The sequence below is a fragment of the Alosa sapidissima genome, chromosome 5 (assembly GCF_018492685.1).
Source record: "Alosa sapidissima isolate fAloSap1 chromosome 5, fAloSap1.pri, whole genome shotgun sequence".
NCBI classification, from domain to species: domain Eukaryota; kingdom Metazoa; phylum Chordata; class Actinopteri; order Clupeiformes; family Clupeidae; genus Alosa; species Alosa sapidissima.
The window spans coordinates 32798678-32825151 of record NC_055961.1 but is presented as its reverse complement, the minus strand read 5'-3'; the positions used below and the strand labels follow the sequence as shown (position 1 = coordinate 32825151).

General features: G+C 46.3%; 1 protein-coding gene across 1 annotated transcript in view; it reads right to left on the bottom strand.

Annotated features, from left to right (window-relative positions):
- The window catches only part of tecta (tectorin alpha), a 35395-nt gene that overhangs the window by 674 nt on the left and 8247 nt on the right, over positions 1 to 26474 (bottom strand). Inside the window, 27 exon segments of the mRNA XM_042093393.1 lie at positions 242 to 361; positions 477 to 564; positions 813 to 975; positions 1352 to 1600; positions 2102 to 2265; positions 2402 to 2604; positions 3267 to 3377; positions 4795 to 5075; positions 5444 to 5730; positions 5957 to 6337; positions 6746 to 6945; positions 7260 to 7468; positions 7577 to 7899; positions 8364 to 8497; positions 8612 to 9094; positions 9354 to 9921; positions 10177 to 10790; positions 11056 to 11626; positions 11940 to 12352; positions 12460 to 12625; positions 12716 to 12853; positions 12950 to 13237; positions 13506 to 13645; positions 13966 to 13986; positions 14124 to 14138; positions 20331 to 20344; positions 20789 to 20809. Of these exon segments, the coding sequence (XP_041949327.1) occupies positions 242 to 361; positions 477 to 564; positions 813 to 975; positions 1352 to 1600; positions 2102 to 2265; positions 2402 to 2604; positions 3267 to 3377; positions 4795 to 5075; positions 5444 to 5730; positions 5957 to 6337; positions 6746 to 6945; positions 7260 to 7468; positions 7577 to 7899; positions 8364 to 8497; positions 8612 to 9094; positions 9354 to 9921; positions 10177 to 10790; positions 11056 to 11626; positions 11940 to 12352; positions 12460 to 12625; positions 12716 to 12853; positions 12950 to 13237; positions 13506 to 13645; positions 13966 to 13986; positions 14124 to 14138; positions 20331 to 20344; positions 20789 to 20809 (6365 nt within the window).

Here is a 26474-nt window from a genome sequence, read left to right as displayed (position 1 = left end):
GTTCATCAGTTTGTCTACCTGTGAGAAACTAGCAGATATAGATTGGGTGGCACTATGTCGATTTTAGGTTATTTATTAATTTAACTAATCTATGTTGTGGCCTATGAACTGGATTGTAACATTGTAACATGACATTTAAGTTCATGAATAACAAATAAATCTCTCTCTAACAACCTCACTCCCGACTGTAAGATGGCGGAGGATATATAGCTCAGGTTTGTGTGCAGAGTGGGAGCCTCACCTCTGCAGCTTCTCCTATCTTTCTGGAGCATTCCTGTGACACAGCTACACACTGGTCCCCTCATCTGGCTGGTGCACATCTGTTCACAGCCTCCATTGTTGTCTTCACACCAGTCGGTCTCTGAGAACCCAGGTTGCAAAAGCACACTTTTTTTTTAAACAAATGTTATACTCACAAACACAAGGTACACAGATAAAAAAAAAAAACACACACACACAGAGAAGGGACTCCATACCTCTACGTTTGATGGGTCCTATGGACAGTATCTGCTGTTGCCTGTGTTCAGTTTCTCCTGAGTACATTCTCCTGCTGTGTGGGCAGTTCTGAATGTAAAGAATAAATGTTTGTGCATTTGCTAGGGATCATTGCATTTTAGAAGACTGTATTGCTTTTAGGGCTGATCTTACTATTGAACCATTTCTTTACAATGTCCTTGAAGGCAATATGATACTATAAATATTCTGTTTTGTTATAATGTGTGAACATAATGATTAACTAAAGAGAAAACTTTAGTTTTTTAACAGCACAGATATGCATCAACAAAACTTACACATTGTTAACTAAAACTCACCACTTTACATGGTTGGACTTCAGAGTCACAGAGTGTGACATCACAGTGAAGATGGACCTCATCATAGTCACCAATGAACTTGAACACAGTAACATGGAATCGGCATGTAAGAGAGACGCCATTCTCAGCCATGCCAATGGTGTTGTCTTTGACGTTGGGACAGCTGAAACAGCAGTAAGGCTTCCTGAGTGTCTTCATATGCTACACCTCTCAAGTTCAAGATCAAGCTTCGTAATGTGTCTTAGGACAGACTCTAATGTTAGAGACATCTGAAGTTCACCTACAAAAAAAGGACCCAAAAGCTGCCATTAGGAGATCTGGGATCTCCTTATATGGGCAAAGATGGCAGCTTTGGGTCCTTTTTGTAGGCGAACTTCAGAGGTCTATAGTGCTATATAAATGAAACTGAATTGAATTGAGCCTTTAAAAACATGCTTTGTGGGTGTTGCATCCATTCATGGTGCTTCTTTGTGTTATCGATGATCAACTGCATAGTTATACCTAATATCAGATGCAGTGTGGTTGTGTTGTGTTGTTACCCTCTTTCTATGATGATGTAGCGCAGTCGGTCAGTGCTGTAGCGGGAGGGAGTGGCCCAGCACATGTTCACGATGAGGATGAGCTGCCGCGCATCTGCCCCCTCCACGAATACGCCAACATACAGAATGTCTCGCGTGCTGAGCATGACTTCGCCCTCTCGGTAAGGCTGGCGGTAGGAGGAGTTCTTATAAAGAGCCATTTTGGTGATGAAGCTTCCCTCTTGAGTTGGCAGCGTGAGGTTTATGACACTGTAAAAACAAATTTACAACTTTTTAGATTACATCTTCAACAAATTCTGTGACTGATATGAGTGAATGAATGCAAAAAGTCAGTGTTTGGTATGGAGGTATACACTACATACATATTTCCAATGTATGATTTTCATTAGTCAACTCAACTGGACCCCCCCCCCCCCACACACACACACACTCTAAGACAGGCTGCTCTGACTAGAAATGTGGCAAACAATTCTGCGGGTGATCACAGATGGTGCATTCAATGCTAGAGCACTTAAACAAGTTTGATAAGCATTAATTTCAAACAAAAATAGCAACAACAGCTCTCCTGTGGTTGCCATGACGCTATTCATTTGATCATTTGAGACACTCGAACGTGTAAGAGTAAGCCTACTATCAGTTTAATGGACATAAAAATAGGTTTGTCGTGACTTGATGAGGTGTTCCTTGACTTATTTATTTTTTCCTCAAAATTTCAATTCCAACAATCAAAAGCAAAAAAAATCTTCTAACCTTAGCATGGGTCTTAGCACCGTCTCCAGGGAGATCTTGATGTCCAGCTCATAGGCACAGGAGAACTCCACATTGATTGTTTTGTCACGTGTCACAATATTTCCTGTATTGTTCACACTCTCTATCCAGACAGTGTTCTTGTACATGATATGTGTTCCATTAGACTGTTTTAAAAGAAAACAATGATGATAATGATATCATGACAGTGTTTCTTATTTATATTATCTCAACTTTCTTTGTGACATCCAGAACCATCTGAACATGTGATAGGTAAGTCCCAAGAGTGGATAGGAAGCTCACCTGTACAATGGAGCCACAGTGACCTTTGGTGTTGTTGATGTGGAAAGAGATGTAGCCCTCTCCCTCTATGGCAGGGCAGTGCTGGTCGTTGATGCGCACATCCTCCCGCTCAAAGCCCAGCTGGAAGAGCCTGCACTTGGATATAGAGACCTCCATCCGAGCATGCTTACATATCACCTCTGCCTGAAGGATGTCATCCTCTCCTTTCCATAGGGCGGTAAAAGGAATAGTTCATCATTTTCATGTTTACTCAAAGACAAGGCGCAGGCCTGATAACTACAGCTTCAGCTTTGGTAGAGTTGAACATTTAATATGATGTCATTGGACGTAGAACTCTCAGCACCCCCAACTCTGAATGACTTCCCGCGTCCCTGTAGAGTTCTAATGGAGATGTTCAGTACCCTACCTCAAATTTATTTCCTCTTTGCTAGCGTTTATTCAAGAATTAGTTGCAGAATTTAAGTCCTAACTTGCTTTGTTCTTTGGGGAAACTTTCTACATTATAATTGGACATTTCTATAAGACTGTAATTTGACTAATTATTTTAGATCCTGTTTTGCTAAAGCCTTGAGAAGCCATCAAAAGTTGATCATTTGAATCATCTATAGGCCTAGTGATTGCTATCTGAGGATCCAATTTTCCTTTGATGTAACTTCTTAGCTTCAGAAATGCATTCATATTGTTCTCATCTCACATTTCAGAATCCTTCCGATTCTTCCTAAAATTAGATGATTAATTCTCTATAGAAAATGTGATTCCTTGATGTGATTCCTTTAATCCTAAGGTTCATAGACGTTCTTAGTAGGAATACAACAAATATGCATGTTATGCTCTTCTCCCAATTCTCTTGAGATGGTCATCTCACCTATCTCATTGCTGGGCAGTTCCGGACAACCACACAGGTCTCCTCCATTCTCCTGCTCACATGTGTTGTTTGTGCAGATCTCTCCGGCACAGGGGTCATAGATCCATTCTGCTAAAGACAGGTCCAGTCACAGCGTTAGCTGTCTTCACAACTGAGTGAAGGCACAGGGAATTCTTGTTTGAATATGTCTTTGTAATGCTTATGAATAGATATGGTAATAATTACACGTAAATCTGGAGATGTCATTTGCCTCTAATTTAACAAGATTGTAGGCCTATATATTTCATTAATCATCATTAGGTAAATGATCATACAGATAACTACACACATTAGCTTTATAGACATATTGTCACATTGAAAGTTGTAGTGAAAACAGATAAATTACTACATTATTTTATTACTATAGGCTTTCCTGACTCAATTGGCAGAATGACCAATGAAGGAAATGAACATATTTAAATGTAGGCTAGGTAGGCCTAGTTCTACATAAATTAGGCTAAACTCTAACACTTGATGGGCTAGCCTAATAATGGTAATAAAGATACAAATTGTCATTCAACAAAATATGTTAGAATTTGAAGCATTACACAGGAAAACGACTGACTTTACTACAAATCAACATAAGGCGGCATGGCTGGCATGATCACATCAAAGGCTCCGCCTTAACAATCTTTGATCACATCACCACACGACAAGGCTTCCTGCTTGCAGACTTTTTTTTATTTTTTTATCCTCGAGCATTTACCGCCGCAACACCCCAAACTTAGCCTAGAAATGACGCACCCTAGCGGCAGCAAATGTAAATTGCAGCCAGGGTACCCCAAACTATCTGGAGCATAGATCTGGAGACAGGAATGGGATTTATGAGGAACTAATGATTTTACTCGTAACATCTGCAATTTGCTATCAAGCTAGCTGATATAGTTTCGCATGTCAACTCTATTTAACCAGGGGACGGAGTAACCTAGTCTAGATAGCCTACTATCTGGTACAATGGTTCTTCCGCAAATGAGCCTACAGTAGCCTATACACCAAACTAACTAGCTGAAAAAAGCAGCGAACTAAAGCAGCTTATTAATGGTTTATGAATATGAGAACATTTTTCAAACAGCTTTTCAAACCTCTTACTGGCTAGCTATGTGCTGTTCAGTTCAGTCTTTTTGGGGAGAAGAACTGTTGTTGACAAAAGATTGCTTGTGAACTTGTCAATTTAGCTAGGTTAATGCAATGAAACTTAAGTTGAAAGTTGAGTTTAATGTCAAATCGCAAAGATGTTTAAAGATATTTGCTCATAAAGTAGCAAGCTTTTCTACTATTGAAGATAGTGTCCCATCAGACCACATCCACACAAGTAAGGTCTACTACTTTCAATAGTGGACTTTTATGATTTTTTATAGGAAGCATCTGGAAACATGGACAAACAGCTCACTGAGTGAAAGTCAACCAAATGTTACATGCTAATTGTTAAAATTTCAGCTTTAACTACTGCCAACATAAATCTGACTGGTATGTGGTGCCATCCCCTTACAGCAGTTTTCCTGGGTGATCCACTTGGTCGTGAGCGTGCCAAAGGAGCGGCACGCTTCGGCGTATGCCGCCATGGAGCCGCACACCTGGGCCTTGTGGTGGTTGTAGCAGCCGTCCAGATAGCAGGACTGGTAGAAGGGCCTGGGGTCCAGCAGGCCGTGGCAGGGCTGGAAGAAACCCTTCATCTCAGTGAGCTTCAGGCAGCTGTCCTCAGCCTGAAGGGCTGCCACAGCCGTGTTATCACAGGACTGGGCCAGGGCCACATACTGGGTCTCATCACAGCTAAGCACAGGATGAGAGCAAGAACAGACACAGGTAACATACAATTTTACAAAAATCCATACATAAGCACATAATATATCCTGTATAAGTGTGTACCATAGGTCTAGCCTACACAGTTGGTCAGAGTATATCCAGGTTGTACTAAATTGTGCTTAAATCTGATTAGCATCATAACCACGCTGCGCTAATTTGTTAAAAACTGTTGCATTCAAGTTAATTCGGCAACCCTACCACCACAAATAGAATTTAATTCTGTGGGAAACACTGATATGGACAGAATATGCAATTACTTTCAAGCAAACAAATATTCACACATGGGCACACCAAAACATGCACCATAAAACACACATACACACACATATGCACACCTGTATTGCATGCCATTGGTCTTCCAGCTCTGCGCGAGCTCCAGGGCGCTGGTGGCTGGTTTGCCGCGGGAGGTGATGTAGTCATCGGTGGGGTCACCGTTGAAGTTGCCGCAGAGGCCGCACACCTTGTTCTGCAGCCGGGGCCCCATGGTGATGCTCAGGGTGTTAAAGCGGTTGTAGCGCACCTGGATCTCCTGGGGCGTGTCAATGACCAGGAAGCCCTCTGAGGTGGACACGCGTGTCATCAGGCCCGTGACAAAAGGTACTGTCACAGGGGTACCATTTACCTGGGAAAGAGATCATGAATGTCAGACGTGAATGAAGCTTAGGTCTATGGTAAATACTATAGGAATATTACACACTTTAAATTGAACAGTCATGTCCAAAGTTGAAAGAAAAGATAAATTAATCCTGAACATAACTATATACTTTCAGCATTTAATTTAGGTAATACAGAAACTCCTTTAAGTAATTCAATGATTCCTCCGCATTGTTTCAGAAGGGCTTCCAAACCTTGACCGTGCTCCCAGAGATGAGAATGTTCTCCTCATTGATGTACAGGTAGGCGTGTGAGATAGTGGTGAGGTTTGGCGTGCTCCACTTGTCGAAGTTGGCAATGAGCTGGAACGAGAGCTCTGGCAGCTTGTGGCAGATGGTGGAGAGGACAAACGAACAGGAGGCAGGCAAACGGAGAGAGGCGCCGTCGAAGGTCCGGAACACTCCACCGCCCGAGGCGACGCAGTGCTGGGTGCGTCGGGCGAAGCAGCCTCTCACGCCGTTGCGCAGCGTGCACTCCTCCTCGGCCTTACAGCGGCGGGGGTCGCACTGGATCAGATTCCTCCCGATGCACTGGCAGCGCTTGGTACAGTCGCCGTTCCAGAACAGCTGCTTAGGCTGCCACAAAGAAGGAAACAAATGCTATGTTGTTGCTTTGGCAGTGTTTGCAGTGAGGATAATTCAAATGTTGTGTTGATTTGGCTGGAATACATATTAAATCAGCGATGGAGCTCTGGCAGTGGTCTAAATCTGTATACAAGAAGGAATCCAAACAGGCTGGATCTTGTGGCTGTGGATCCTCTCCAGTTATCCTTATTGGATTGCCTTCATAAACCTTAAAGCTTTATGTCTGTATGATAAATTCCCCTCTAAATATCCCTCTTCAACAGAGCTTATTTTTTTTCGTCATTCAGGATATTCCTCCCTTAACTTGCTCCCCCATTGGCACTAAGGTACCAATCCAGTTGAACTTTTCCAGTTGGCCTTTGAGTATTTAGCACAGAACTGTCTCATCCTGGGACCCACCTCGTAATATTTGCTGTTGGTGTAGCAGCCACAGTTCTGACTGAGGATGCAGCTCTTGCCGTTGAGCACATATCCCTGGTCACATTGGCATCCCTCCACACAGTACTGGTTACAGTCACGCTGCCCACGGGCTGGGGCACACTGGGGTTGGCACACCATCATGCAGCTGGCATAGTGACTGTTTGCTGGGCATGACACAGCTGTGAAGGGGGTAGAAGGGGGTAGAATGGTCAGTTTGTCAATTGGATTGTAGCATGCATGTGAGTGAACAATTTACAGTCCATATGAGATATTGCAATATGCTGCACAACCCAGTACCTGTAGAGGGTAATAGACATTAGATATGCATAGACATTCACAAATTCTTCTTCATGTCATTTACAGTTTACAGTGTGCTAATGTAAGAAAATATTGAGGCTGGTGAGATTATAATGTAACATATAGTCCTTCAAATACCTAAAATAACTTCTCCACGTACATATACATTTACACATATACAACTCTTGTTTCTTACTGCATGGTGTGTTGCTCCTCCAGCCAATGATGGGCACTCCCTGAGTCTGGCAGGTGCTGGCGTAGATCTGGAGCCAGTTGCAGATGGTCTCGCGCGCCCCCTGGTCCAGGCAGGCGTCCTGCAGGCAGCTCTGGTAGAAGTACGGCGGCGGCACCATACTGTGGCAGTGGGCGAACACGCTGCCGCGGTCCACCAGCAGCCCACACAGCCTCACCGCCTCTGGCTCCACGTACTCGTACAGTCCCTCCGCCAAGTGGAAGCGGTTGCCAGGGTTGCCGGCGTCGGTTTCCACGTTGCCGGCGATGTCGACCACTGACACGGGGCCTTCTGCAGACCTCTCCGCGTTCCCACAGCTGGGACACGAGTCGCCACACCCCACCTGGCAGAACGTCTCGCGCTTTGCCCATGTCATGCCCCATTGAGTGACAGTGGTGCTAGAACCAGACAGGGGCACTCCTTGGCAAAGCCCGCAGGTGGCGTTGTAGAGGCTGCGTGGCAGGGACAGCAGCACGCGGGTGTTCCAGTCAAAGGCCACTTTGAGGCCAAAATCTGTCTCCACCATCAGCTGCAGACCGAGGGTGTAGATATTGACCTTGCTCGGGCCCAATTTCAGAGGCAGATACAGGCGCTCCTTATTCACCTGTGCAGAGGGAAAGCACAGGACAAGGGCACATCACATTCCCATCATTTTATTTGGTCCCCGCCCGCTGCTTTTTAATCTACAGATTTTGTTAGATCTTTGGTGGGTGGTGTGAACCCGTTCCAAATGCCACTCAGATGGATAATTCTCTGAGGCATGTCCAGCACGCTAACAGATGCTGACTGAAATACAAAACCACACAGGGCATCAAAGTGAGCTGCTCTCTCGCCTTCTCTATTGTTTAGGCTTGATTAAAAATAACTTTCTGTCATGATGCCCAGAAGGAAAGACCCTTTTGGATGATTTAATTCTAGAAACTTTGAATTGAAAATGAAAATATCTTTTAACACTTTGGGTACTGTTCTCTTTTTTTCTTCCTTCAGTTCCATTCCATTCCAACTGTTTTTTTTCATCTGACTGCCATGTGCTGGTTCCCTCTTGTTTTCTTGTTTTTTTTTACTTACCGTGACAGTGTTCTTGTAGCTCCGTGACACTTCTATCTCATAGCCATACACCTCCAGGACAAAGCCCCGGACCCAGATCGACTGCTGCGTGTCTCGTTCCTCGTTCCGGATAAACAGCTTGAACTGGGGCAGCCCTCGGAGGCGGGTGATGATGGCTCCGAGCGGCCCATCGTACCCGTTGTCATCGTCATTTTCATTCCCGTTCCTCATGTCACTTGTGTATGTGAACCCAAATCCATCGTCCTCACTGTCGCTTCTGTCATCATCCTCCCCGCACTGCGTGGTGGCCAGCATCAGCGAGCAGCTGCTCTGTAGGTCGAACGGAATGCCGCTGAACGGCAGGAAGTGGCTGTAGCCGGCGACGGCGCACAGCGCCTCGGTGCGCGGCTGGCAGAAGTAGAGGTCCTCGTCCTCCTGGCAGAACTCCTCGGTGTCGCAGGGGGCGAACTGGCAGTAGACGCTGTTGTCGGTACCGTTGCAGAAGCAGCGCTCTTGGCACTCCCAGTCTGTCCAGAAGGTCTCGTTGGTGGCCAGCTGCCGACCCATGTACATGCAGCCGCAGTCGCTCCGCGCCACGCACTGCCCGTCCCGGAGAGCGTAGCCCTCCTCGCACTGGCAGCCCTCGGCACAGGGCAGCGGGCACGGCTCGTCCAGCTCGTCCAGGTTGGTGCAGGTCACTGGACAGGAGCTGGCGCACTCCTCAAAGTGGCTGTTCTCAGGGCAGGGCAGAGCTGTGAGGGAAAGTGAGAGCGAGGGAAATAGATTGTGAGGGAATGGATGGCTTTGGTTTATCAAGTCTTACTCTTTAAATATTTCATATCAAATATCTCAGAGAACTATGGATATATGCATATTAGAAGTAGAGCAGTGGCATTCAGGAAATAGGCTTCGACATGACATGCTTTTGTGGTTTGCACATTGTTAGTCAATAACTGGGGTGAGAGAAGTTTAGAAACATGAACATGCATAAGGTGCATCAGTTAGGCTTACGGCAATTGGTGGCAGTTCGCCAGGCTCCTAAACTGATCTGTGCATCCTGGCAGGCTGAGGCATAGGCATGTAGGGAGGAACAGAGCGCTGAGCGGTTGCCCTCTTTCACACACATGTTATAGAGGCAGTTTCTGAAGAACGGCGAGGGGTTGACTGCCATGTGGCACGCCAGGAAGGAGCTGTTGCCCGGGTCGTTGATGTTCCCGCAGAGCCAAGGGCTCTGGTAGAGCCGCAAATCCACACACATGCGATACAGATCCTCACAATCCCCATTACACGTCAGGTCATCCGCAATAGCTCTCCAGCCCTCCACAAAGAGCTCAGCTGTCTCTGGTTGCCGCCCGTTGGGCAGGCGCAGGTCGTCGTTGGGGTCGCTGTTGAAGAAGCCACACAGGCCACAGGTGGCATTGTAATAGACAGTGGAGAGGGAGACGTTGAGCTGGCCATGGTGGGAGTAGCGGACTTTTACCAGGCCATTCCAATCTACAACAGTCATGTTTCCCTTCTTGTATATCGTCAGCATATCCACTGGATGGACATAGGGGAGACCCACAGGCTCTCCATTCAACTGCAGAGAGAGCACAGATTTTCAATTTTGTTTATAATTCCCCATTCGACATGAGGAATTCATAACAGTAGTAAGTTAAGACTTCTGTAGTTAATCACCACAACAAGAAGACATAATTATTTGAGATGGATATTACAAACATACAGTGTGTACATATATAGAAGTTGTAAATAGGCACATACACAAACAAATAACATCTTTCATCAACATGCTAAGAGAGGATTTCTCCTGAGAACTTTGAACACCTTGACGCACCTTTGCAGAGTCAAAATCTGATCCACCGATCTGAGCCTCCACGTGACCCACCCTGATGACCACCGGTCGCATCCAGGTGGGGCCTTTATTCACCAGCTTTCTTCCCATCTTCACCTCCACGACAGACACGTTGGCTGACATGACCACGCACGGTTTCACCAGGTAGAAGGAGCTCTCATCAGGGATTGGCAGCGCGATGCCGTCGAACGTGGACATGACCTGTGTCTGGGACAGGAAGCAGACGCCCTCACGCCGGGGGTAGCAGCCCAGCAGCCCGACCTCGGCTATGCACACTTCCCCCTCCTGGCACGAGTCAGTGAAGCAGGACACTTCGCCGGCCGGCCCGCACACACAGCGCTGGGAGCACTCGCCGCCGTGCTCGCTGGCCTCCCCAGCCCAGAAGGTCTCGTTGAGGGTGTAGTAGAGGCCGTCCTGCTCGCAGCCGCAGTCCTCATGGCGGACACAGCGGCTGCCGCTCAGCACATAGCCCTGGTCGCACTGGCAGCCCTCGGTGCAAGGGTGTGTGCAGTGCAGGTGGGAGGTCAGCTCAGAGCAGGAGGCGGGGCAGGCGCTGGTGCACACCTCGTAGTGGCTGAACTCAGGACAGTTCAGAGCTGGAAACATCACCAGGTAACAAGAACACAAGTTACAGAAATAAAAGTAATCCAGCTCATAGTGTATAACGTGTTCAGAGATCATAGATTGCAAACATGCAAAGTTCAAAGAATCTGGTATGTAAAGCATGGACACATGGGAAGGGAGGAGGACTTCATTGCTATAACTGTATGCTATGGACATATTTCTGGACAGAAGTGGAACATTGGACATATCTGTGGAATCCTACAGCAGCATGGGTTAAAAATGATTATGGAACCTTACCACAGAATGTGCGTGATCTCCAGGGACGAATGGTAACCCCAAGTGCCTGGCATGCCAGGGCGTATGCTTGTATGGCCTGACACAGTGTGGTGATGTTATCCCGGTTACTACACATGTCGTACACACAGCTGTACACAAAGGCAGTAGGGTCAACCACTGCACGGCAGTCTCGGAAGGGCCCGTCGGTCTTGTTGATGAGGCCACAGTAGTCCGGCTTGAAGTAGAAGGCCTCGGTGGTTGGGTCGCACACACTGCAGTTGTGGGCACAGCCATCTGTGCATCGCCAGTCAAAGTCCTCTGCCCTCCAGCTTCCTCCCAGCTCCACCACGCTCTCTGCCAGCGAGCCGTCCGGCAGCACGGGGTCGTCGGCCGGATCGTCGTTGTAGTTGCCGCACAGGCCGCAGGTGTTGTTGAAGTAAGGACTCGGCAGGGAGATGGAGGCGTAGTGTTGCCCATCATATGTCACCAGGAGGCCGAAATCTGTCTCCAGGGCAACGGCCACGCCCGACTGATACACTCGGACAGCTCCAAGCTGAAGCTGCACTGGAAGTGTCCGCATCAGGCCATCCACCTGAATCATGTACAATAGCCCATACAGGAATTTGAAAAAGAAACTTGGAAAATATTTTGTGAATGCAAAAAAATTGACGATTTCTTTTTAGTGCCATTTTGTTGATAAATGATATTGTACCAACACAGTTTATTTTAGACTTGATTTGAGCATATGACAACAGTTACTTTAATAAACTTGCATAAATATTCAAGATGTACACAAATTGCTGCAAATCTTAGAAACATAGCTATATGTATAATTCCAGGATTCATATAGCAAAACAGCCCACAATGTTCTGTTGTGAGCTCAGACAATCAGGAAACAACCCTACCTGAACTGTTCCCAGGCTGCCTTTTGGCAGATTTATCCGATGGCCGTAAACGTCTATAGTGACGTCTCGAAGCCAGGACACCATCGCAGAGCCCCGGTTCTCATTCTTGGCCTCCACACTGAAGTAGGGAAGCCCAGGGCTCTCCCAACAGGGACGGGCCAACAAGTAGGAGCAGGTGCCCTGGAAGTGGTAGAGGAAACCATCGAAGGTGTGGTAGTGGGGGTCTCCGAACACCACACAGGTGCTAGTGCGCGTAGGCTGGCAGTAGTAGGCGCCGTCCAGCTGTTCGCACGTTTCTAGCTGCCCACACGGAGCCTCCTGGCAAAAGACCTCATTATCTATATCCAGACAACGGCACCGCTGGGAGCACTGGTCTGACAGCCAGAACACCTCGCCCCGTCGGTAGAAACGACCTGGGAAAGAGAGAGAAGGGAAGTGATTAGGTAAACAGCAGTAGGAAATTTCAAGCAATTGCAGACTGTGAGAGTAATATATACTATATATATATATATATATATACCATTATAGCTGCACCCATTGGCTGGATCTATCTGCTCTGTGTCAACCCGGAAGAACCATCGGCCAGGATGGTTGACGTTGGTGGTTTGTTCAATGTTCACGACATCATTGGTACGAGAGCCAGGGAGGTTGAAGAAGTGACTCACATCGCCGCCATTAAAACCTGACTGGAGAGGGGAGTTATGGGATATGAGAGGCTGATGCTAAAGAAATGTAGCTGAAAAAGTATAAATGGCTGATTTTTAGGGTTTGCTTACCTGTGCTGTGGTTCCGCCCAGGCCGGTAAGGGGATCTCCTCCACTGGCTGTGCCTGTGCTCCAGGCAATGTCTCCGTAGTTGAACATGGAGAAGAATGTTACTCCATCCGAAATGAGGACGCACTGAAATGTATTCACCTGGCCAAAGGGAAGGGGGAGATTTCTATCAGCTCATAATGTAAATCTTTTAAATTGTGATGCTTGTGATTTTCATAAACACAGAGCCAGCTTTACCGGAGTGGTCTGGCTGCCTCCATAAAATGTGACCTGATGCCACGTTGCAATGAAGGCCCAGGTGGCTGTGAAGGAGCCCATGTTTTTATATATCTTGCGGACATCCAGGGTTGCCCTTTCCAGGATGTCTGCCGCCATGGTCTCACGATAGTACACGTCGCCTCGGATGCCATTGTGTACGTCGCCCCAGAGAGGAGCGATGAAGGAGCGACTGTCGCTGAGGGGGAAAGCTTCAGGGGTGAACTGGCTTACCTGTACACCAAAGGAGATCACTCCATTGTTGTTTACCTGCGGGTGGACAAGATAGAGTAGAGCAGATACATGAACAGATGGCAAGATGGGGAAGCCCAATGGAAAGACAAATGGATGGGTTGGCTCCAGTTACGTATTGTTTCTAACGCTCTACATTTCCATTAGTGAAACTGTCGGCCAAACAAATAAAGACAGGACGGACTTGCACTGGGAGACGTTGGTTCCAATTACGTATTGTCTGAAATGCTCTGCATTTCCATAAGTGAAAATGTCGAGGTCAAACAAATACACTACGGGGACTTACGTAGAGAGAGCGGTAGGGGATGGTGAAGAAGAAAAAAGGGATGAGGAGAGGAATTTCTGGGGAGCTGCCATCGTCCATCTTTGGGGTCTCTAAATCCCTATAGGCCGGTCCAAAGGGGTAGAGGATATCCTGAGAAAAAGCTGGTAGGGGGAGGGATCACAGAGTGTTACTGAAGAGTAACAGCATTGTCAACAAAGCAGAGGACCACTGGCCACAACCTGGTCACAAAAGTCTGGCTGGCCTGTCACCTGATACATATTCACGAGTGACTTTTATCTGTTAAAATCATTGCAGTGTTAGACTAACCTGAAACAGGAGACAGAGTACTTGGTTTGTTACAAAATAGAGGTTTGGGACTTGTTTGTCTTTTACAAGGCCTTGTACATGATGGCTTGATTATCTAACTGATAACTCAGTAATGGCTGAATTTCATTTGCTGCGGTCCTAGGGTTAGCTACACGGCTCTACTGATGGTCCATTACTGTCCAGTCACAGACAAGGGATGGGGAACACGTGCAACAGGGGAGCAAACAGGGTCCTCACCTCCTGTAGGAGCGAAGACGCTGAAAAGCTGGAGCAGAACGAGTGAAGCACCTGCTCTGACCATCCTAAAAACACCTGCAAAGAAGAAATCTTGTCGTCATTTAGAGAGGATACAAGCATTCATGAAGCACTGTTTTTTTTTTTTTTTTGCACAGATACAAAGCTGAAAGTGTTAGGCTAGGAGGGTTATCAGTTTTGGTCGCTGAAAATTTTATATTTTGTAAGAACAAATATTTTTGTGTCCTGAAAAAATTGGCCAGATTATTTTTGCTCCTGTAGTCTACACTCAAATTCCCTTTCTTGTAAAGAGCAGGGAGCTTGGACTGCTTGGCAGGGAGCTTGGATCTGCACCTGGCAACACCGAGCTGGCAGCAGAGATCTGGTACAATGAAAGTCACAATATTTTTTGGTCATTGTAAGCTCAGTTGAGGTGAGGTTATTCATAAACAAAGGTAGTTGTAAAGCACTTGGGATTTTAACTTAAATGACTGTGGTTTCACAAGTCTTTTCCCATTACATTACATAATCTTTGAGACAGGAGCATCAGTGGCACCAGTGCTGTCTCTGAGGGCCAGTGAAATGAAGAGGAAAAAGCACATCATCAAGAGCGGGGAGGGAAAAAAATGAGTGAGCGAGCAAAGAGGGTGAAAGCCACTGGGCCAACGACTCCTAATCTTCCCCCCGATTTTAAGAGCAGTTTCCCCTGGGGCGTTCTCTCCCCCTGGCTCTCCCCCCGCCATTGCTTGGCCTGTTGGCCAAGCCCTGAAAAGGTCCCATTATGCTTCAGGGAACAATGTGTGAGGGATCACGTTCTCCAGCGCTCCGGTCTGAGTGGACCGCAGAGAGGCAGCGCCCGGGCCCACTCTCTGCCAGGCATCCCCAACGCCTATGTCTCGCTCCGCTCTGGCGTCTCTCTGAGAGACCAGCCGAGAGTCCATTACCACGTCTGTTTGTGTGCCATGTCTTGTTGGCCACTGAGAGAGGCGTAAACAGTGGGAGCTAATGGTCTTAATTGAGCAGCCTTGGAGCAGCCTTGCCAGGGTCCCAGCCATGACCCTGCAGCAAGGAGTCAGCGACACGCTGGCTCTGCCATCTGCTCCCCGACCAGACTTTACATTCTCACGCTTACCCCCCTCTTCGGGGGAAGAGAGGGGGAGAAAATGTTTACCCCTGCTATAGAGAGGAGGTGGGGGAATATTTGAGTCTTTGGCAAACTGGAGAGCAGACGCTTTGATTTATCAAGTAACCTTTCTGGGCAGGGTGACTGAACCGTACCTTTCCTTTGGGTTGTGTTTCACTCAACCACAGGGCAGCTGGGGTGGTCTAACACCTGCACAAGTCAGCTGCTGTCATGCAGAGTGGTGGTCAGGCCTTTTCTAAGTCCTTGGGAAACATTGTGAAAGTGCTATATGTAAGTGCTAGCAAAGCTCATTGATTTATTATCATTAAAGATTCAACAAGACCTCCCTTTTGAAAACAATTCTGTATGAAGGACAGTAGAGTTCTATAGTTATCAGTCTACTTTTTCGTTCTCATGAATTTACAAAAACAAAAAGACAAAGAAAAGAACAATAGTATGGATCTTCATAATGTACCCAGGATCCTGTGCAGCAAGATGGAGTGTATAAGGTGTAGACTGAAGTGCCATTTGAGGGCAAGTACAGCCAAGTAATGTTTCTGTTCAATGATTTAGAGAATTAATCTATACCATCTTTACTGCCAGTTGAAGCAAATTTCTTTAAGGTATGTGTTTAATTTCACATGGCTGTAATGAGTCATTTGACTGTCATCACCCATTCATCTGCGTACATGCCTGTTTTATTGATTGTCTGAACTGGTTTTAGCATTTGCAGCATTTATAAGCTGCTATCTCAACACTTAGTGCAGTATCAAGGGAGACTGTGGGGTTGGAGTCAATGAGTTAAATGCTCTTCACTTGAGCTATGAGTGACCCAAGAGTCATACTTAAATCATTATTGAATGTTTATAACATCCAATACATATACATAATACAACTATATGCATTTAAAACTGCTCTGTGGATAATACAATGATTTAAACATAAGGTATAATGTGTAGGACTAAAATTGTGACATGTGTATTAATGAGGTATTTAGTCTTCATGTCAAAGCTTTTTTGGAGTTTTTGGCAGTAGGTTTTCACAAGAATTAATCAGGGCAAACCACTGGATTCCTAATTCAGGAAGGTGTTTTGCAGGACATAAAGGAGCACTTAAAAGTCTCTCAAGTAAACACTTGGAGAATCCTCTTGTCTAAGGCCTATTCAAAATCTTATGTAGTTTTTCACTGACCTGTGTGAAAGTGTCAACTACTGTACTGAGTTGAAATTAATTATTCTATCAACATAAATAGTGTGACAAGGTTTCATTTAATATTAATAAAATGTTTACTCTTCTGTTATGATCTTTGGATCAGTTACTTCAAAAACGACACATCAAGTAAAGATATTAAAGTATGACTAGACTTTTTACTCTGATTTTAGATCAGTACATTTTTAAGGCCCATCATCTACAATTGATGAGAACACTGACCACTTCTGCACACTTGCAGCCACACATGACATGCAAAACAAAGCTGTAACAGTAGAGGACACAGGTGTGCTGGGGAAGAGAGACTCACCTGCCGACAGAGGACCGATGTTCAGCACCTCACCTGTGGCATCAGGCGTCCGTGAGAGCAAAGCAGAGTCCCATCCACCTGGGTACCATCGACCGGGGCAGGAGGGCAACAGGTGGAGGCTGAGCAGACCGTAGGAGGGGGCAAAAAAAGGAAGGACCTACACCAGAGCTTCAGATCGCGTGAGCAATGGAAAAAAAAAAAGACGACTACGGCTCCAACTCCAAGGATTAGTAGTAATAAGAACAGGAGCGTCAAAGATCTGACCAATCCTCTCTGGCGACCGTCCACTGGATATAAGCGGGGAAGTCTGGAGAAAGTGATCCTGATGTGAGAGGGGCTGGTGGGAGATCTAGGAGCCCTGCACTAGTGGAGAGTAGTGGAGGGTGCCTTTCCTGCAGCAGGCGCTAGCTCCCTTTTTCACCAGGTATAGTGTTAAAGTTAATCTGAGATCAGCTTTTGGGGAGCAGGTAGATGGGGAAGGAAGGTGGTGGTGGTGGTGTTGGTAGCGGTGGTGGTGGGCAGGCAGAGAGAGGGACTGGAGGTGTTTCGAGCGCGGGAGAGAAAACGAGAGGGAAAAGGAGAGGGAGACGACAGAGAGAGCGAGAGAGGGAGAGAGAGAGAGGAGTAGAGAGAACAGACAGAGGGAGGGGAGAGACTAAAGTTAAGTTAAAAAAAAGAAAAAGTAACCAGACCTTGTTTTCCTGAGCGTGGAGGCTAAAACTATCTGAACAAAGAGGATTTCTGAAGGAAATGTCAGCCGCTTGGATCGGGCCCACAGCTCCCCCGATAGCAGCGCTCTCCAAAGGATTTGCTCTGTTAGACGAAAGCTTCCCTCCAGACAAGGCAAACGCAATGCAGTCCACCTCAGGGGCATTTATTTACAATAGGAAACACGGAGGGAAAAAACAGCTTTATTTGTTTGAAAAAAGCTTGACAGGGTAATGTTACAGCATTAACATGAGTCACTTAGGACACTCTGTGAGTGCATAAGTGTGTGTGTGTGTGTGCGGGCGCACACACACTCCCCCCCCCCCCCCCCCACATTTTATTTGTCTCCTTCCGCTAATTAAGATCTGGCTCATTTGCAATAGCACCCAGAGTGCAGGGGTTGGTCCCAGAGGGACCTCATTTCCATAGATCTCTGGAGAGATTTGTGCGCAAGCAAGGGAAACCACAGGTGAATCCATGCCGATCGACTCTGGGAAGAAGATGGGAGCGGGATGGGAGTCAGACGTGGCTTTGTTGCGAGGTGGACAGTGGGGGTAACCAGAGAGCGGGGGCTGGGCAGCATGTGTGAAAGGCTGCAGGACAGAAGGCCGACCCTGGATTCTCCCAGTGACTGCCGCGAAGCTCTCAGTGGAGGATACGTTTACACCCACTGACGCCTGTTGTGTTAATGCACACATACCGGCAGCGTAGCCACTGGTGGGAAGGCCACAAAAAATGTAATCTAGAGCTATTTGCAGTGGCATTCGATGATGTGCTGGACTGCGTTTGCGGTATTGGGATGGAAGGCGATGGTAATCGTCTCACTAACATGTAATGTGTTTGAAAGTGAGGTAGAATTAAGGCTCTTGTTCCATGGCCTTGCTGACCTGTCCTCTCCTCGCACACACCCATACTCAAATACACACTGTATGTTCATTCGCCAGCAAAGTAGGAAAGACTTGGTATTGTTTACTTTTTGGGCCAGCAAACATGGCATTGCATTTTGGGTTCCACTACCTCCTATTCTTCAGTGAACTGATAGACCTTTGACCATAAACATACACGACATAGGAGCCATGCACAGCCAATGGTAACTTCAAGTTTTCTTTTGACAAAGCGCCAGCCTATGGCCCAGTAGAGAGGGAAAGCATCCTATCAGATCAGCATTGACCCAGTTGCCTCTGTGTTTTAATCAGGATAAGGATGGCTTGTCAATGGCTGCAAGAGCCCAGCGTGGGAAAAGGTTCAAGCTTATGAGACAAATGGACCTCTCATCTACGTTCAGGTGGGTCCATCAGAGTTGATTCCATAGATGAGATCCTGGGCACGTTCTGAGGTGGGTCATCCAATCCTTTCATTTCTGTCCTCCAACAGCCGCCCCCCCTTACCCCCATACCTTTTGCCCAGAAGTTGGCCTTGCCCTAGCTGCCTCCATTTTCCACTTCACCAGAATGTGGAGACCCCATCTGGTAACTCAAACCTTCCCCAAAATGACTTTCTCTGATGGGCACACAATGGGCCTCCTTCAGCCCTCTTTGCACTTGCTCATGGTGCATAAGGTAGATCAGGCTACCTGCTGGCCAGCCCTGTTGCTGGGTATGGGCGACAGGGGCTTAAAAAACTCTTAGAAACACCCTTCCTGACCTGGGGCTCTCATCTCTCATGCCCCTCTTGACCTACCCTCTAGTGACCCTGCATTAGCCATTAGCCTCTGCGCCGCTCTGCTCGCTTGGCAACATGCCTCTGTGCAGCCTGCAGTCCAGCTTCGAAAGATGGGGTGAGCCCAGCCATCTGTCTGGCCGGCCGGACAGTAGACTTGTTCCAATCAGTGGTGGAAGGGTGTGTGAGGGTGTGAAATGTTTGCGGCATGGCCAATTCTGGCACGTGGGGCCTACACCTGTGGGCGTGGAAGGAGGGGCCGGCTCTTTCAGTAGCCTCCGGGCTCAGTGACACCAATTAAGCCTGATTATAATTTCAGCCAAGTCGCTGGACAGTGCCAGTAAATTCTGCCACTGGACTGGCTCCAGCTGGATGATGCAGTAACTTGGGTCCAGTGATGAGGTCTCTGTCCAGCACCAAAACAAATATCAAAGCCGGCCAAGGAAGGACTTTCACACTGCAGCTTGGACACAGTGGGCAAGGCCATGGGAGATAATTAAAAGAGAGTGAATGCAACAAGTGCTCAGCATTGTTTTGACTTATGTAACCACTCATGGCGGAAACACCAAGTCACACTGAAAGATTTCTAATGGTGGGAAGCAATAATAGTGCATATTAAATAATACTAAACACAATGATTCCTGGACGAAATACGTCAAATATTGTTTATTTTTGCTCAAAATGAGGAAAACAATCACACAATGCAACTACACAATAATCAAATCACTTTAAAATCCCATGTGCTCTTCCCACATACCATCTTAAAAACATTTGTAAGGACAGGAAAGCAGTGTATTTTCTACTCATAGTTCCAGTCAAATCAAGTTGTTTAGGAAAAGAGTTTAAAGGCAGGTGACCATGTGACAGTGATAATGCAAACAAGGAGCCCGATATGAGTTAAAAGCAAGGCAGAAATAATGAAAAAAAAAAAAATCAGATGACAACAGACCAGAAATGAAACAGGTCCCCCTCAAGGTGTAAGAAATAAAGGCAGGGATGAGATAAGAATGAGAAAGTAATGTGACAGAGTAAGTGTGTAATTCTATAGTCCTTATTTATAATACATTAAATGTTCATTACGGTAAAGAATATCTTATATATTCTATATATAATTACATAATCTCTTATATTACTTAGTTACTATCAGTTTCTTAATCTGTGCGACTCTGAGGTTTGCTGATTTTGCACTATAGAGTCAATAAAGCATTTTACCATTAGACAGTGACAGAATGTAAAAACGGCAAAGGGGGTCTAAACTCTATATGTAGCCCTACACCAACCCATATCCTTCTATATACACAATACGCATGCCCACACCTTTCCTGGCCAATCTGAGCCTCTTAATGGGTCTTGAGCTTCCCGTTCACACTCAGTTCTGGTGTAGAGTTGCATAGGCAGAGCACTGAAACCAGAGAGGAGGGGCAGCAGACACATAACACACCAGACCTCAGATTAGGGCCTTTCTGCTGGGAAAAAGTGGAAAGCTAGGGGGGAAATACCCCAAGTATCAGACACTTTGAGACGTGCAGAGAGTAACTGAAGCCATGTGGTAAAACAAAAGGTCTGACGTGTAAAATAAGAAACCTGGTGCATGTTGGACTTGGTTTACGTTTTCACATTTGTGTAATGATGTATGAGAGGGGCACAGAATATTGTGGAAAACTTTTTATGATTCCCATGGTCCAGGATTCCAACTATGGGCCATGATTTCCATGTGCAATTGATTACCTTTGCCTGTAGCTATTATAATTCTGTCTATGACAGACATTCTCTTTCCCATCTTGTCCACTGATCTACATAGCTCAAGCTCAAAAGCATACTTCTGATCAATATATGAACACATTTCAAATGAGTGATAGAACAACAATAATTATCAGCATTAACAGACCTAATACAAATGTAATTCCTTTTTTTCTTTCATTGTTAATATTACCGGTACATTGCTTATGAAATGAAAGATAAGTCAATAAATACAAATAGTTGTTGGGATTTTAAAAAGTGGTATTGAATGGGCACAGTGAACATGAGCAAAGATAGACATCACTGGATGTTTGATCACTGCTTAGGTGGAAAGTATTGATATTCTCAACCACCTATCGGTATAGTGAGAAGAATAAATTGGATGCATGGGGGGGAAAGTGAGTACTGTGACAAAAGCAGCAATGGCTACTTGGCCCCTTGCTAAATAATGCTATGTTTATAATAATGCTTTCTTACTTGGTTATCATAATATAAACTGAGCTCAACAATGCTATCCCTTGTGAACTGCTGAAGTGTTTCCCCTCAGTTGGCAAAACAACGCTGTATTGCACATTGGGTTTCATTGTGGCTCTATAGTGCCACTGCTGGCCTGGAGTATATTATTGGCTTGACAACTGAGGGGACACGTTAGCATGTTATTTTATCATGTTAAGCATGATAGAAATCTCAATGGTATCATAAGTAAATTCACAACAGTTAAAATGTATGAGCCTGAAGCATGTAATATACTTCTTAGAGCTTTGGATGCTAGGACCAGATTTCTTTGGCAAATCATTGGCAAGTTTCCCCAAAATAGTTTAGAGGTGCAGCAAGTAGTTTTTGTCATAAAAAGAGATCTCTGGACTTACAATGATGATATGACTTTGAGGAATAACCTGCATTATCCAGTATTAATTAATCCATTTATGTCCTTTCCTTCCCTTTTTGTATCTGTTTACATATCTGGGCACTCTAAATTGTCAATAAAAACATAAAAAGAATAAAATTGTATAGAGGAAACAAGCACAACTGTCAGCTATTACCCTTTATATATTGTTCTAAATGTATAAGCATTTAAGTTGTTTTCACAACAAAAAACCCTGACAGCACCCTTCCATACCCTCTCCAACCTAGTTTGATTTCTTTGGGGTTGTAATACATGAATAATAATGATATGGTTAAAAATGTTAACTTATCAGATGTTAACGTTAATTTTCTACAAACTTCTGTGCCCCTTTAAGCTCAAAACCTTAACACAATGAGACACTGAATATCAGTTGAAGGATAAAAATAATCATAAACATCATCAATGATCATTTAAAATCAAGCATATCTTTGTGATCACAACAAGCATGACAACTTGAGCTTATACCAGCATTATTTGAATATAGTCATAATATGGCTACCAGAGAGGGAAGAAATTGGATTTTTGGATACACATCAACACAAGTGCACTGTGGCGTGTAGGGACTCATCTACATGTATGGTCTGATGGGAGGCTGGAGGTGGTGGGTGGGTGGGTTGGTGAGGTGGTGAAAAGGACTCCACAAAGGCGCTGATTGGTCCAACGCGGCTGAATAGCTGGTCACCGCTGTGAAACGGAGTCCCGGCAGCCGGCCGACACCGATGCTAATGGAGGTGTCGGGCGCGTGGACGCGAGCTGTGGCTGTGACAGGGGGACATGTGAACCCATAGGGGGCTGCAGCCCGTTGGGTGAACCCGCTGTAACCCAAGCGGAGGGGAAGTGGCACGGACAGAGCTGACGGTGTGCGGTTACCCCCCGCCAGTTAGGGTTCACTGTCTGTGGCCACCCCCCACAACACTCACACACACACACACATACCTACCCAGCCACTGTGGCTGGGCCTCCATCGACTTCCACTGCTGCTGTTTTCATGGGAGAGTTTGAGCTGAAGGTCCAGTGCTTCAGTGGGCAGCCCCCACCACCCTTCTCCCCATCTACCCTCCTCAAGCCTCCAAGCCTCCCTATCCCTTTCTCAGAGTCTGACTCCAGGCAGCCTTGAGGTATACGTGCTCAGTCACTTCTAAGATACTGATCCCATTGAGACCCTTTGTGTTTCAGTACATGCACGTGGGTGAAGTACATACTTTCAGTATACCACTTCAAACAAGTTAAAATCCCTCAAAAAAATAAAAATAAAATAATCTTCTTTGAGCCATATATTCAGAAGATCAGCAGCAGTTCCTGAGATGTTCTCTCTCTCTGACCACCCCACATTCACAACAAACACAAACATACACACAGTCAGAGTAGCAGGAACAAGTTAAAGCCAACACAAATAAAAAACAAGAAAACAAAGAAATTGTTCTTTGTCATGACACATGGCCAAGCATTTCCTACTTTTCTATTTAAAAGACCACCAAGATCAGGCCCACAAGGCCACTATGGATGCTCTTGAGGGGAGGTTGTGCGTGGGATGTTATTGGACATCTCGTCCCCTTGGGAGCTAGGCAGGCTGGACACTGATACTAGCTGCAGTGGTGGTCGTGCTGGTGCTCCGCTCCGCTCCCCCATCCACACACACAGCGAAAAAACTCACAGATCCTTGGGCACCACCAAAATCTCGTCCCCGTCGCGCATCTTGTAGGAGTGCAGGGCTCGGCTGTTGTACTTGAGCTCCTGAGGCCCCTGCAGCGGCGGCACGTGGTAGACGCGCATCTTGTTGCACGGAAGCTGCAGCAGGGGCTTGAGCGCCTTCTTCAGCTCCGCCACCGTCTGCCCCAGCTTGAGGCTCACCTGCTCCGCGTGGTCCCCGTAGCGGATGTCCACCAGCACGTTGTTTTGGGGGCGCAGGTCCACGTCCACCAGGGGCTCCAGTCGGCCGTACTGAGCCACTAGGCTGTGGTACCTGAGCACATCAGAAAGAGGATGTCGGACAGGTGTTACACACTTAAACGGGGTGATAGTAGAAAAAATCCTGAGCCTGAACTTTTTCCCTGGGAGTAGGGATGCACGATATATCGGCGGCCGATATATTATTGGCCGATAAGTGAAAAAATGAAAATATTATTATCGGTCCCGATAACAGAATTCTGGCCGATAATTTGCGCCGATATTTTTTTAAAGTCCTAATTTAGGCCTACGTAAGGTCCGTCTGGCTGAGCTACTTGAGCTTGGTTGGCTATACTTTTTCCTCAATATAATGTCAGCGCAGCGGTGTGAATGTATTTCACCACTCAACAAAATCTGTGGATATGTGTTCATTTGGGAGTCTGTGCATCTCAAAATCCTCTCGTGAATGATCCGCAAAATCCTCTCGTGAATGATCCCCCGCCCCCCCCCCCCCCCCCCCCCCCCCGCCAGACACGTCGGTACGCCGGAAATCCGGCGCGGCGCCGGAGCGCTATCAGGCCTGCTTAAATGCCACATGATGCCTATGGGCAAACTACTTGAACATTTCACCCATTTAAATGCGTGCGGATTAATAAAACATAATTCTCTGGGCAGGAACAATAGAAGGCATAACTGGTAAACAAAAAAATGGAAACTGGGTGCAGCCTTCTTCCAGTCATATACACCACAAGTTTTTTTTGGGGCACGGAGCACTCGTTTAAATTGCGTGGCTCAAGTCTGTCTGTTCTCGGAACCACACACAAGTGGCCAGTATTGTCTACAACACTTCTCGGACATTGATCTGTTACGGGAAGCACTGGGCCTGGGTTGAGTCATATGCATCACTTCCAAGTCTCTGGATGGCGAGCACTGACGCAGAAGGATGATTTTAAAAGAATGAAAGAGAAGAGCTTTCGGCGGTGAGTGTAAGTTATGTGAGAGTAGGGTCAACAGAGGGGATCTGGGGGCATGGAGAGAGCACAAACTGAGAGAGTGAGTCTGATTATGTGTGTATGACTAACTGTGTCTTAGGGCCTCTGCCGGAGTGAATGAGAGAGAGAGAGAGAGAGTGAATGAGAGAGAGAGAAAGAGAGGGGAGGAGTAAGAGAGAGAGAAAGACTATGGGTTTTGAAGCACAACGAGTCCTTTGCCGTGAGAAAGCTTTCACCCCCCTCCCTCCCTCCCTCCCTCCGCCCTCCACAGGGGGATTGTGGGAGAGATAAGGCCCCAGGAACGATTAAATAAAATCTGGAAGAAAGACTTTGCTTTGAGAGCTACTGTAACAGCTGAGCCAATCAAAGCAATTTCCCCTTGCCTGCCCAAAAAGTCTGCCCACAAAGCAAGCCCCAGGCCTGGGTTTGTGCCTACAGCTCACTGCCCTGCCATGGGAATTTAGCCTGTACAAAGTGCCATTCTGTCCGCGAGACCTGCCTCACTCAAAGCTTTCATTTAGTGCGCTTAGCACTCTTAAACGCAGCTAAATCACATTAGCAGTGATAACGCAGGTGCCCTGGATTCCTCGCCCAGTCATTAGTAGTATCTAAGATGACACCAGACAATAGCAGAGAGACTGTATTACACTCAATGCCTGACTGTACATAATGTCGACAAAATCATTTGAGCAAGAACATAGAGTGATACCACATACAACAAGCAGGTCTTTGTGTCAGAAATGTTTCCTTGAGGAAGGAGAAAAAACAATTCCATTACAGTGTACTTTGATAATGTTAATAGTTTATATAGGAATTCAAAAATGTAAAATGAAATTAGAATATTTCACAAATCTGTGCATTCCTTTGAAACTGTGATACATTAAAATGCTAATTTTGAAATAATGTCCTAAGTAGCACACCCTACTGGCAGGTCAGGTACCTGCAGGTTAATTTCATTGCACTGCTTATGTAAAGATGCCCCCCCCCCCCACCCCCCCCTAAAAAAAAACAAAAAAAAAAATCAGAAGCAAGAAAAATGTCTAGGCACTTGCATACACAGTTAATTCACTTTATTTTATGTGATTTAACCATTAGTTCTAATGAAAAGCACACAAATGAACTCAAAACCAGAATTCTGTGGTGTAAACTCGGAGCAACACCATCAACTACATTACCATTCTTTCACTCTTCCACCTATCTAACAATAGGACATGAATCGTATCTACTCCCCATCGAAATTTCTAAAACTACCATACACTTGCAGGGCACTCGGAATTCTAAACGAATCCAAGTTTCCTCTCTACACGAGTCAGGCCACTATCTCTCCCATCCATCACCCTATGCACCCCTCTCGCTTCCCTCCTGCCGTCCTCCAGCCATTCCTTCTCGCCTGCATCTCTCAGCCCTCTCGCCTCTCCTCCGTCTCCCCCTCACCTCACCCCGCTCTGCATCAGAGGGCAGATTATGCCCAGCGCACCCGTCGCCGAGGCTTCAGTTACTCAAAGGCCATCTAGAGTTCTGGAGCTCTCTAACCCCTCTTCCTCTGTGTACCTTTTCACGCTCCTGCTGCTGCTGCCTTTTCCACCCCCCCCCCCACCCCCCAATCCCTTCCATAGTCATATAGCCATTCCATTGCCTCTAACTGCCTCTAATCTCCCCGTCATCCATCCCCGAACTGCTGAGAACTAGCATGGCCACGATTACAGCTGTATTATTACGACCTTTGATATCGTTCCCCTCGCGTTCCGCTCTTTTCAACTCTTATCGGTTCATTTTTAATGAAGACCTCAGATTAGTGCCACAGGTGAGGTGCCGCTTAGTGGCGGCACGGCCCCTCAGTTCCTCTGCCGTGCGCAATCCACATTCCCCATCCCCATTTGATGAGAGAGAGAGG